This window comes from Numenius arquata, chromosome 18, assembly GCF_964106895.1.
Source record: "Numenius arquata chromosome 18, bNumArq3.hap1.1, whole genome shotgun sequence".
NCBI classification, from domain to species: Eukaryota; Metazoa; Chordata; class Aves; order Charadriiformes; family Scolopacidae; genus Numenius; species Numenius arquata.
Genome location: NC_133593.1, coordinates 8,833,083 through 8,845,761, shown reverse-complemented (window position 1 = coordinate 8,845,761; position 12,679 = coordinate 8,833,083). Strand labels below are relative to the sequence as shown.

The 12,679-nt window shown below is 58.2% G+C and overlaps 2 protein-coding genes across 2 annotated transcripts; one reads left to right on the top strand and one right to left on the bottom strand.

Annotated features, from left to right (window-relative positions):
* The first annotated feature begins 444 nt into the window (after positions 1–444).
* On the top strand, positions 445–7,123 carry LOC141473150 (multidrug and toxin extrusion protein 1-like). Its single transcript, XM_074160495.1, is given in 19 exon segments — positions 445–493; positions 496–596; positions 864–1,043; positions 1,122–1,223; positions 1,406–1,474; positions 1,751–1,899; positions 2,018–2,060; positions 2,191–2,235; positions 2,625–2,722; positions 2,920–3,017; positions 3,560–3,673; positions 3,796–3,863; positions 4,127–4,235; positions 4,395–4,470; positions 4,549–4,618; positions 4,968–5,100; positions 5,466–5,560; positions 6,040–6,187; positions 6,568–7,123. Coding segments are annotated over 19 exon segments (1,968 nt in total). The 3' UTR covers positions 6,789–7,123.
* Positions 7,124–8,239: 1,116 nt separating this feature from the next.
* On the bottom strand, positions 8,240–11,975 carry LOC141473118 (aldehyde dehydrogenase family 3 member A2-like). The gene is made up of 9 exons (XM_074160447.1): positions 11,808–11,975; positions 11,363–11,594; positions 11,170–11,255; positions 10,873–11,081; positions 10,577–10,694; positions 10,300–10,441; positions 9,953–10,119; positions 9,231–9,330; positions 8,240–8,505 (listed from the first exon to the last, which is right to left on the bottom strand). The coding sequence occupies exons 1-9, from the start codon at positions 11,967–11,969 to the stop codon at positions 8,240–8,242; spliced, it is 1,482 nt and encodes a 493-aa protein (XP_074016548.1). The 5' UTR covers positions 11,970–11,975.
* Positions 11,976–12,679: the final 704 nt, after the last annotated feature.

Genomic DNA, 12,679 nt, shown 5'->3' with positions numbered 1-12,679 from the left:
CGTACAGTTGGGGCACGGCACCTCCCTGCCACCGACCAACTCTCCTGGCACATGGCACTGGCAAGGGAAAGACGTGATATAAAAGAGCTTGAAACAGCCACCAACCCCCACCTCAGCAGCCTCTGCCCAGATGTGGGGAGGATGTGGCAGGCTCTGCCCTGCTCAGAATCCCACTAGATTTGGGATGGGACCCCCGGGGTGAGGAGTAAACCTGCCTGGAAGCCTGCATTGCATGGGCTACCCCATCCCACCGGCGCCCACCTCGTGAGGGTCTGCGCCATGGTGGCAGGTCCCCTCCACCTCCCCTGCCCCGCACGGGGCCAAGGCAGGACACTATATTTGGCCTGGCGGAGCGGTGCCGGTGAAACCCGACGCTGCCGCGCTGTGCGAGGCCGACAGCTGGAGCCAATGGGGCCGGCTTGTCTTGGCCGCCGCCACGCCGTGATGAGAGGGGCCGAGACCGGCAGCGGCCCCGCCACTGCCGGCAGCAGCTCACGGAGACCGCACACGGACCCATGGACCCTCCATCGCTGGTGGAAGAGGCAGACAACCCTCCAGCCCCCCAGCTGGCGGAGCCAGGGCGAAACAGGAGAGAGGTATGAGGGTTCACGGGAGTGATTTGGGAAGTCGCGGTCCCTTGCACCTCACGTCCGGGCTCCTCCACGCTGCCCGCAGCGGTGCACGGGACCCTCGCTGCCCTGTCCTGCCCCGCTGCCCGCACTTCCCATCGCCGCCCCGGCAGCAGGCGGTCAGCTCGCCTGGCCCCGGCTGAAGTTCACCCCACCGTGGTTACACATTGCTCACCCTGAGGAGGTAGTTTTAACAGAGCGTGGAGGAAGAGGGTTCTTTCACTCCCCTGGCAGAGCGGCAGCATGAAGCAGGCGAACCTCCCCGAGGAGAACGGCTTCAGCGAGGCAATGGCCACCGGCCAGCACGATCTCACACCCGGCAGCTGCGGGAAGAAACGCCGCTGGTTTCGGTGCTTGGTCCCGGACAACTTCTGGGAGGACGCGAAGAAGCTGCTGGTGCTGGCAGGGCCACTGGTGAGAACCCCGGTAGGAGACTGTTCCCCCCAGCACGGCCACCCAAGCTCACCTCCATCTCCTCTTCCCCTCACTTAGATCCTGATCCAGCTGCTGATCTTCCTGATACACCTCGTCAGCTCCATATTCTGTGGCCACCTGGGCAAGGTTGAGCTGGCTTCCGTCACACTGGCCATTGCTGTAAGCATTCCAGGGGGCTGCCCCCGTGCCGGGCACCAGCTCCTACCTGCTGACACTGGGATGGGATACAGACAAGGACAGAGGAGATTTCAGACTCCCACTTTTCCTTTTAGCCCCTCTCCCTACCTAAAAGTCTTAAATACTCACATTCGCTCTTTGTTTTTTTTAACTCCTGTTTCCAGGTTATAAATGTTACTGCCATCTCTGTAGGTTATGGTTTGTCTTCGGCATGTGACACCTTGATATCACAGGTGGGTAAGAGATGCTGGCACTTGTCCTGGAGACGTGGGGTTTTCCAGCATCGGCTGATGCTGCCCAGGCACTGCATGGAGCCCTGGCTGCACCTGCGAGCTGGAGAAGCTTGTCCCCAAGCAGCAATCCCATAACAGGGAGCTCCGTGCTCCCCTTGAAATAACAAATCCTTTCTTGGAGTGGTCAGGGCTGCTCCACGCTCCACGGGGTCCCCGTCCCCCCAGCACTGACATGCTGCCGGTGCAAGCAGAGCCCACCCTCCTCTCGCCTTGCAGACCTATGGCAGCAAGAACCTACTGCGCGTGGGGGTGATCCTACAGCGTGCCACCCTCATCCTCCTGCTCTGCTGCTTCCCCTGCTGCGCCATCCTCATCAACATCGAGCAGCTCCTGCTCCTCATCCGCCAGGACCCCGAGGTCTCCAGGTCGGGTGGGCCGGTGGCCCAGACACCGCTGCCTCGTCCCTCCCCGTTGTGCTGGGGCTGCAAGGAGGGGGGCTATGGCTGTGGCCCCTCACTAACCGTGCCTGTCCTGTCCCCCCAGGTTAACCCAGCGCTACGTGATGGCGTTTGTCCCTGCTCTCCCGGTGAGTCCCTGTGGGCACCCTGGGTGCTGGCCACACACAGGGACCAGCCATCCTGCTCCTTATTTTCTACCACAGCAGCAGAGCCCCTGCTCAGTGCTGGCCTCCTCTTATCCACCAATTTCCTTTTCAGGCAGTTTTTATGTATAGCCTGGAGACAAAATACCTACAGAACCAGGTAGGTCCCACAGCCCTTACACCCACAAAGGGTCAGTCCTAGCTCAGGGCTCCCTTCAACCATGCACCCAGGGGTTTCATGCTTGCTGTTCCCAGTGGCGAGGCAGTGCTTTTCCCCACCACTGCCTGGATGCCCTGGAACAGCTCTGACCCTGGAGATCTCCCCATCCCATGGCCAGTTGTATCCATCTGCCTGATGGACCTCCCATCATACTTCCCCAAATCAGGGATTTACCTCTAACATACTCATTTTCCAAGCAGGCAACATCGTCAGAAGTTTCTTTTTTTTTGGCTGGGAAAGCTGCTGAGCAGGGGGGCTGGCGGGCACCTTCTCATCTCTCTCCCAAAGCTTTGGTGAAGGTGCTGCAACCCACATCTCCCTCTTTGCAGATGATCATGTGGCCGCTGGTGCTGAGTGGGATTGTTGGCAACGTCGTCAATGTCATTGCAAACTGCATCTTCCTCTACGTGCTTGACTTGGGCATCTCGTGAGTAGCGCCCACACCCCACGGAGGGGAAAACACAACACCTGGCAACAGCAAGGGACTTTTCAGGGATGTTGGCTCCACTAGGCATGGCTGAGCATCCGGCACTTGCGGGGGCACAGCAGGACGTTACGCTCTGGCACCCTGAGGCTGGGGAGGTACGAGCAGGATGACAACAACCTTTCTCATTTCCTTTGCAGGGGCTCTGCCTGGGCCAACACCGTGGCTCAGTATTCGCAAACCATTTTCTTGTTCCTGTATATTATCGGAAAGAAACTCCACGTGAAGACCTGGGGAGGTAAGAGCATCTCCCCAGCTCCCTCTGGCTTCTGCCTTACACAAGTATGTGTGAATCTTCCACCACTTCTACCAGGACTTCTTTTATCAGGACTAATTCTGTTAGTCCTGAGGGTGAAATATTAACCTCAGCCCTGTACGCCCCAGGAATGTGGTGCTGCTTCGGTGGCAGCACATCATGTGCAAGGATTGGCAGGGCACCGTGCTGGGCAGTAAACATTAATTCTGGAGAAATGACACTTCCTGCTGAGGCTTTGTAGGGTTCAGCCCCAGAGCCGGATGAGCACAGACGTAAGCACGAGGTTGTCCTCAGACGCTCTGCTCCGGGAGGGATGAGTTGAGGGTTGCACCGCTCTGTGGCCCACGGGAAGGCATCAGCAGAGCTTGTACCTGCACGCTCTGCTGCTGGAGGTCCTGTGGAGCTGAGGAGCATTGCCCTGGCGGCTCTGCAAACAGGAACAGCACCTCCACCTGCCTCAGGTGCTCTTGAGGACATAGTGGCCAGTCTGGTCATCCATCAGGTGACATTTCTCCTCTCTGCAGGATGGTCCAGTGAGTGCCTGCTGGAGTGGGACAGCTTCACCTCCCTGGCTGTCCCCAGCATGCTCATGATATGCATAGAGTGGTGGACCTATGAAATCGGGAGCTTCTTGATAGGTGAGCAGAGAGGGGGAAGCTGCAAGGAGGTGGACAGGGTGTGATCCAGAGCGGTGTCTGCAGCAGTCGCAGGGCCTGAGAGCAACTCTCACCCCCAGCGCTGACCTTCTTCTCTCCCCCAGGCCTGCTGAGTGTCATAGAGCTCTCTGCCCAGTCCATCATCTACGAGGTGTCCGTTGTGGCTTTCATGGTAAGGGCTGGGGGTTATTATTTCAGACCAGGGCTCCCGAGGGACAGCCCTGGGACAGACGCCCAACAAAAATCAGCTCCAGCAAATCTCGGTCTTCCCCTTCTGCACTCAAGCCTCTCCCTGCTTCTGCCTATCCCTCCTATGGAGATGTTTTAAATTAAATCCTGAACTCCATCCCTGTCTCTGCCGGGTGGTTATTCTGCTGGCACTGTGATGGCCCCATTACCCGGATGCACACGCGAGCCTCAGCCCTGTGGTTACAGATCCCCCTGGGGCTGGGCATGGCCGCCAGCGTGCAGGTGGGGAATGCACTGGGCGCCGGCGACGTCGAGACGGCCAAGAGATCCTCCTCCACCAGCCTGCTCTGCACAGGTCAGGCCACCAGCGTGACGGGAAGCCTTCGCCCGGGCTTCTTCCAAGCACAGCAGGACCAGGGAGCCTTGGAAGTCCCCTGGCCTCGGAGCATGCTGGTGTCCCCTGCTCTCTCCCGTCACGGCCGGGCCGGGCTCAGCGCTTTGCTCTGTTTTTCAGGGGCATTTAGCATAGCTGTGGGGACCATTTTAGTCGCCACGAAGGACATGCTGGGATACATCTTCACCCCTGACAAGTGAGTGCCGCCAGCTCCCAGCCTTAGTGCACAGACGTTGGTTCCTAAAAGCAATTGTTGGCTCTTCTCTGTCCCCAGGGAAATTGTTGATTTGGTGGCCTGGGTCATGCCCGTCTACGTTGTCTTCCACTTGTTTGAAGCCACGTGTGTAAGTCCCTTGAGATGCTGCTGCTTTTGGTACAGGACCTCAGTGCTGAGTGGCAGCATCGCAGGTTGGTCAAGGGTCCCTGAGGCTGTGGGTGAGCACTGACACCGGGACCCTGCAGAGCTGCTGGGGTCACCCCTTAGAAAACACCAAGTGCACAAGGAGCTGCCAACCCACAGGACAGGGGAGGGAGCAGAAATAACCAGGCGGAGGCAGGGGAGCTGGTTCATCCCCAGGCTGGTTCATCCCCAGGCTGGTTCACCAGCCCCACCAAAGGCAGTGTCAGAGCCCTGAATTTGGCCAAGGCGGCGCTCCTGGCTCTGGCCCCAGCCCCTCTCCCTCTCCCCGGCAGGGTGCCTGCGGCGGGGTGCTCAGAGGCATAGGCAAGCAGAAATTCGGTGCCATCCTCAACGCTGTCAGCTACTACGGTGTGGGCCTGCCCCTGGGAGCGGTGCTGCTCTTTGTGGCCAGGATCGGCGTCATAGGTACCGACCCCCCAGGGCACACAGCTCTGCATGTCCCCAGATCCCCTGCGGGGATGCGGCTCCCCCCAGCTCCACTGATGGCTCACCATGACCCTCCTGCCTGGATCTGCTCCCCATACCTGGCTGGAGACTGGGCACACCAGGGTGGACCCTGCAACTACTGAGAGCTTTTAATTGTACTGGGAAAAAGCAACCGCTGCCAGGTCTGCCAGGCAGCCCCACAGCAAGTGCCCATGGCCACCCCATCCCCATGTCCCTGCTAACCTCAGTGACATCCCCTTTCTCAACTCGCTGTCCCGAGATGCTCTCTCGGTTGGGTTTGGTCCAGCCGTGGTGCCTGACTGACACCGGCGTGCCCTCTGCAGGCCTGTGGCTCAGCATGCTCGCCTCCGTCTCCATCCTCTGCACCTGCTTCATCGCCTACATCTGCCGCATGGACTGGAGGACAGCGGCCGAGGAGGTAACCTGGGCACCCACAGCATCGCACCCTGCCAGTAGGAAGGTCCCCAGCGGCTTGGCTGGGATCACAGTGGGATGAGACAGCATCGTGAGCTCAATCCCTCTGGTGCCCCCAGCAAAACCCAGTGCTCCTGTGTTTGGGACTGTGGCCACATCCCTGTATTGGGCTCCCTCCCACCAATGCACTCAATGGCCTCAAGGTTTCCCGTGTGCCAACCTTGGCTGGGGACATGAAGCATAAAGCAGATGGGCTGACCGAGGTGTACCTCAACCCTACAGTCCTGAGCATTGTCTTGTGCCCCAACAACTCCAGGGTTCCCACCAGCCAGCATCGCTTGGGCATTTTGGGCACCTTTCAGCTGCAGCACGGTGACATTTCCAGCCAGACAAACCCCACAAGAGGCAGCACATTGCCTTTGCTCAGGGGGGATTTCCCACACCACGTGCCACCAACTAAACCCATCACGTTCCCTCCCCCAGGCTCAGCGCCGCGCAGGAGTGACTCAGCCACCACCAGAGGAGCTGAACCCAGGCCCTGATCCCTCCTGCAAGGCGATTCCCTCTGGGATGGGGCCAGCCCCACCACCCCATACATACCCCCCTGCCACGGCAGTGAGGGGGTGCATAGGTATGGCCAGGAGCTGGGCACTGCGTGGGGTGGTGAGTTTGCAGTCCAGGAAGGGTCCCTAATGATTCACATAAGCCAGGAACAAGCCCACAAAATGGGGGTGCATCATAGTCCTGGTGATGGCCCCAGTAACAATAATTACAAGGGTGGGCTCAGGAGGGTGGTGGAAGCTGCTGGGGGGATGATCTGGAGGGATGGGGCACCCTGGGGCAGTTCTCACCTTGCAGACACCAGGTCCCACTGAAGCTCCACCGAGGGCTGGAGATCTCCACACTGTGGGCTGCTTGTAAAGCGCTTTCAGACCTCAGACAAAACCCTCCCAAGACACCTCTCAATCCCCCAAAAAACCTCTCAGCGACCCTGCCCTGTTCTCCTTGCAGCGGGAGTGGATGCAGAGAACAGCGTGGTGCTCACGGGCATCACCAGGACGGAGGGACTGACATACCAGCTGGAGCTGCAGGAAGCCACTCCTGTCACATCCCCTCCGGCCACCGCCATGGTCACCAAGGAGCTGATCATCCGGCGCGGGCTGGCAGTGGCCGCAGCCATCGCAGTACTTGCGCTTGGCATTGTCATAAAGCTGGTGACCAGCAAACACTGACTCGTGCCAGGGACTGTGGGGACTTTGCTTTTGGGGCAAAAGCCCCTCCTGATGGATGGATGTACAAAGCACAGACTGGCCAGCGAGAGAACCCAGCACACGCCTGTCCCATGGGAGCCAAAGGGCCCCCGGCAGCATTCGGTGGCATCTGCTCAGCCACCACTCGGGAACAGGCCCTGTGTGGCTGCTCTGACCCCCAAAACGCTGTTTGGGGTGTGCGGGTGCCCCTCTCCTGCCTGCGCTGCTGGCTATCGCCTGCCGACCGGAGCCGAGCACAGCCCGGCTCACACTGCTGCTCTGCAACAAACGCCAAATAAAGAATAAACCCAGCTGGACTCGGGCTGGCTCCTTTGGGAGGGGGCTGAGGGCAGGGGAACATCCAACACTGGGGGCTGCAGCAAGCCCGGGGGGCTTGTGGGTCTTGCCCTGGCCCCAAGCGGCCTTTGCAGTAAAACAAAGGTTTTATTCAGCAAGGCAGCTTCCAGTTACAAGCTTGGAGGTAAAAGACTCCCAGTAAACCAATAAAAAGTGGAAATTCAATTACACGTGACATGGCCGGCTGCTCAGCCGAGGCTGAGGACTTCCCCAGACCTGGGACTGGTGGCAGCAATGCTGCTGTTGGCACACAGCCCCAGATGCAGTGTGGTTGTCTTTGGTGCTTCTTGAGCTTCCTTGGGCAGAGCGTGGGCACAGCTCCGAAAGCCTTTGCTGTCACCTCAGGTAGCCTTTGCACACCTTGGAGGGCTAAAGGTGGTTTCCCCCTGCAACGAGACATCACCCGTTCGGTCGTGAGTCCTTTGAAGGATAGGGCACTGCAGGTTCTTGGAGGTTCTTTCCCTCTACTCTTGGCAGGCTGCTGGGGACAACCAGTATGGGCTGTCCTCTTCAGTAAGACCCACATTTTGTCAGGCTTATTGCTGGTATGAGACAGCTTTCTACGGGGATCATGCGATGTGTTCCATAGACAACAGGCTCAGCAACAACTGGTTTTGTTCCGATACCCTTGTGACAAATGATTCCTCCCTTCCCCAGAGCTTTTAGATGGGATCCTGTTTGCAAAGCAGGGCAGATGCTGCCCCCTTCCATCTGCCACCACTCACTGCTGAGGTCTGAAACAATTCCTGTGTTTCAGCGGGAGCTGGGGCCTTCTGCTCGGGCTTCTCTGCTTTCGGTGGGTTTCATTTGCTTCTACCTCTTCAGTGCATTGGCTGACTTGGAAGAAAAGAAATTGCAGCAGAAAAGAGTTCAGCACTAGGACCGCAGGGAGTGAGTGGTTGGTTACAGGTCCAGTGTGTTGCTGACTGTTGATCACCCGCCTCGTCCAGAGCACACCATCTGGAGAGGCACAGAAACAAGGCTGAGCCCACAAGGAGGGAGCAGAGCCCAAGGCAACAGGGAGATGGAGGCTGAGACCAGGCCAGGGCTCAGGGGACAGAGCTGGGAACACGCGCTCATGCAGACAGCAGAGAGCCAAAGCTCACCTTTGCCACCGCTGCTGCCACAATCCCCAGCAGGGCCAAGATGACCAGACCCACTCGGCCCTTGTTAAACTGCATCAAGAGGAAGAGCTTGGCCCAATCCATCTTCTTCTGGCTGCCAGGTGGGTACCGGAGGTTGTTCACAACCTCCATCTTCAGGTCCTTGATCAAGCAGGCGCGGTGGTGGGAGAAGGTCTCAAAGCTGTGCTTGCCGTGGTAGGCGCCCATCCCGCTGTTACCTGTGGGACACAACCCACCCAGGTCACACCATGCACAGTGACAGTGGCATTTCTTAAACTCTGTTTGCCAGTGCCCAGGACACAGGGAAAAGTTGGTCACGGTGCTTCTCACACCTGGAGCAGCTGTGCTGCTCCCCAAGTGTAGAGAAGCAAAAAGCAGCTTTAATAACTACCCAGAAATAAGTGAGAAACTGCCTTGAACTGGTGCTCAGGCTGGTTGTGTGAACCCAGCCTTGGAATGTTAATGGCACTAGCCCTCTCCTTCCTAGGGCCAGTCCTGCTTCTCCCACAAAATTTACACTGGGGTGGGGGACAGGAGGAACAAGCAGTGGGACATAAGGAGGACATTCAGCGACCTGCCATCAGAAACACCCAAGACCTCAGCCCTCCACCCACAGCCAGGTTGTCTCTGCCACAAAACCATGAGCCTGACAGTGACTGTGGAAACTCAACCATCTGCTTGCCCACAGGCAACTTCACCCCATAGCCGGGTAAGAAGAGAACCAGAGCCGCAGACAGATGTGCCAGAGTGTTTTCCTCTCCACTGGCACCAACACTGCTCCGACCACTAACAAGCCTTTCTACAAAGGAAACCACCAGTGAAAATAATATTAATGGGAAAATGCAGCTGAAAGTTTTCCTGAATTGCCAAACACGTATGATGGCATCTGGGTCAGAGGCTGCTGCTGGGACACTGAAACCTACGGGCTGGAGCAGGGACTTACCCACGCCACCGAAGGGCAGATCTGGAACCAAAGCATGCATGAAGACGTCGTTGGCTGTCACGCCACCGCTGGAGGTCTCCGATATCACCCGCCTGATCAGCTACCCAGAATGAGAGATGGCACAGAACAGAGGTAAATCAACATGGGCCATGAACACCATGGCCTTTAGCAGAGGAGGTGGGTGTCAAGGTGACGCTTGCATCTCCCTTTGCAGGGGGCATGCTGTGCCTTGTGAGGCTGGGTTTACATTACTTTAGCACAAGATCTGCCTTACTGGAACAGACACAAAATGAAGAGGGTCTGTCCAAAAAGGAAAGGTCTGAGGCAGCGGTGCATCGGCTGGAGCTTGGGGTGCTCCTCAGCCCTCCCACCCAAACCGCCCGGGGCTGTTGTGTCAGAGCAGAGCCCTGACCTAAATTCCTGAGCTGGCACAACACAGCCTGGGGCAGGGGCAGGAGATGTGCAAGGAACCAGCATTCATGAGCATGGGCCAGCCAGCCGAGGTGCGTGGGGAGCTGTGCAAACCCAGAGTCCTTCAGCAGGAGACTGGGAGCCTCCAGCACGCTCTGGGGACACTCGTGGTCCCCAGCGACACAAACGCTGCAATTCAAAAGCAAAGAGGAGCCAACACAGACCCGGTGGGGAGACGTGCCTGGCACTGGCCACATTCAGCATCAAACTGTGAAGAGTCACATCTGCAGGGGAGCACAGCCCAGACCCACCTTCTTGTCGTTCGAGAAGACATACAGGGCAAGGGGCTTCTCACGACAGTTGATGAACTCAATGGCTTCATCCACACTCTTCACGGTCAGAATGGGCAGCACCGGTCCAAAGATTTCCTCCTCCATCACCTTTGACTCCGGAGAAACGTCAGTGAGGATAGTTGGTGCTGAGACAAACAGGAGGGCAAGAGACAGCGTGAGCAGCACAGAAGACACGGTCCATCACAGGACCTCGTTCTGGGCGCCGCTTGCATTCAACACGCATCAAGGGAGCCACAGACACAAGCACAGCCCTCAAAAGGCACACACCACCACCACCACCCCTCCCCAGCAGTTGCAAGAACCACCTATGAAACAGGAGGCCTCATCAGTCTGTCCTCCATAAGCGATCTTTTGCCCTTCCAGCAGGCCCATGATCCTCTTGAAGTGACGCTTGTTGATGATCCTTTCATAATCCGGAGATGACTTCACGTCTTCCCCATAGAATTCCTGCCAAGGGGCACAGCAGAACCAAAGCCCTCAACACACCTTCACAACAGCCACAGCTCCAGGGCTGCCGTCACAAAGCTCAGACCTGGGCTGCAACGGGGACAACTCCCACAGCACGAGGAACTCCACACTCACCTGCAGAGTTGCCTTGATGTTCTCCACCACTTTGCTCTGGATGGACGGGTCACAGAGGATGTAGTCTGGGGCGATGCAGGTTTGCCCACAGTTCAGGTACTTCCCCCATGTTATCCGCCTGCAGGAGAAAGGGAGATGGTTTCTCCACGGTCAGTCCCTTCCAGACCACACAGCCCAGTCAGTTGTGCCTGAGTGACACCTGCAGTCTGGGGATAACAGCCCAGAGATGTCCACCTGCCCCACAGGGTCCCTGCCCCTCTACTGAACCCCCAACCAAAGGCTTGCAACAGCCTGACCTGCAGGCAACGGCCAGGTCACAGTCATTGTCGATGTAGCAGGGGCTCTTCCCACCCAGCTCCAGGGTGACAGGCGTCAGGTGCTTGGCGGCCGCTGCCATCACAATTTTGCCCACTGCGGAGTTGCCGGTGTAGAGGATGTGATCGAACCTCTGGGTCAGCAGCTCTGTTGTCTCGGGTACTCCTCCAGTGACCACGGGGTACAGCTCCTGCGGGTTGAGAGTGTCATGGTCAACCCAACACAGCGTATCCCCGTGGTGCAGAGAAACCCGGGGAGCAACACCAGGCCTCACTCACCCGGTCAAGGTACTGGGGGAGGAGATCAGCCACCAGCCGAGCCGTGTTCTCACTGATCTCTGATGGCTTCACCACCACGGCATTGCCTACAACATAAATGCAGCATGGACACTGAGCCATTGCGCTCCTCTCCTGCCTCCTGCAGCACCCACCCACAGCCCCGGGAAGGATAGGGGCTGTGGCGGGTCCCCACCTGCTGCAATGGCCCCGATCAAAGGCTGCATGACCAGAACAAAGGGGTAGTTCCAGGCCCCGATGATCAGCACCACCCCCAGCGGCTCGGGACAGATGTAGGCCTCGTCCCGCATCGTCAGTAGGTTCTTCTTCACAGGCTGCGGGGCTGCCCAGGACGGCAGCTTGTCCATGGCCAGGGCCAGCTCCCCCAGCACACCCAGGATCTCATGGCTGTACGCATTGGGCCCACTCTGCAACGACAGAGAGCTTGGGGAGGGGATGGCAAAGGCCTCCACCTCCCATACCCACCATGGCAGTCTAGGGAGGCAGGGCAAAGTCAGCCAGGACCATGGAGGACATTAGAAAAAGCCATCGGCAGGGCAAAAGCAGCCCTTGGCCTTCCCTCTGTCCCTTCTGGGTTGACCGCCATGCATGCCTCATAGGACAAACCCCCCAACACAGACCTTGTGTAGATCCGCCTTGATGGCTGCCAGGATCTCTTTCTCCTTCTCCTGCACCATCCGCTCCAGGGCCTTCAGCTGCTGCAGCCGGAACTCCAGTGAGCGGCACCGGCCCGAGTTGAAGGCGGCTCTCGCCAACCTGACGACCTGTTGCATCTTCTCCATGGCTGCTCAACACTGCGGGGAGAGAGTGGCAGGACCCACCTCACTACAGGGCCATCGAGAGCTGCTCAAGGCCTGGGAACACTCAAGGTGTGGCCACCACCAAGAAATGTTCCACCCAGAGCAAGGCTAGGAGATGTTCTCCTCCTTGGGTCACCTCCTGCTCCCAAGGTGACTGCTCGGGGCTCCCACCTTCTGATGCCCTATCCTACCAGTGCAGGGTCCACCAATGGAGGGCACCTCTCATGGCAACCCAGCACCTCTGGGGATCGCTGATAGATCCTGTTCTGTGTGTGCTTTCTCCTAGCCCAGGGATACCCCTTAAACCCACCAGACACCCCTTCTTCTGCTCACAGGGATGCTCCCAAGGAGCCAAAACACGGAGATGACCATGGCCTCAGTGGGCAGCCGGCTGGAAGCCGAGCTGTGTGCCTGGAGCCAGCCCGCGCCCACCTTCCCGGTAACTGCGAGGCATTGCAGAAACACAAGGAGAGGTTGTAGAGGTTTCATCTGGCTTCTTGGGAGCAGTTTTCCTCTCTTCAGGCAGGACAAGAGATCTGCCTGCAGTTCCCGTCTAGCCAAAGGAGACACCAAGGTTCCCTTGTAACTGTTAAAATCTGCTCTTCCCTGCCTGCCGCCGCAGCTGCGTGACGCAGCCCCAATCCTCACCAAGAAAGCAGATGACTCATTAAAAAAAAAAAAAAAAAAAAAAG

Coding starts and splice junctions, on each gene's coding strand:
- LOC141473118 (XM_074160447.1), bottom strand. CDS start 11,969: ATGGAGAAGATGCAACAGGTCGTCAGGTTGGCGAGAGCCGCCTTCAAC. Junction 10,695..10,872: donor GACCTGGCCGTTGCCTGCAG/GTCAGGCTGTTG, acceptor TTTCTCCTGCAG/GCGGATAACATGGGGGAAGT. Junction 10,442..10,576: donor ACATCAAGGCAACTCTGCAG/GTGAGTGTGGAG, acceptor GCCCCTTGGCAG/GAATTCTATGGGGAAGACGT.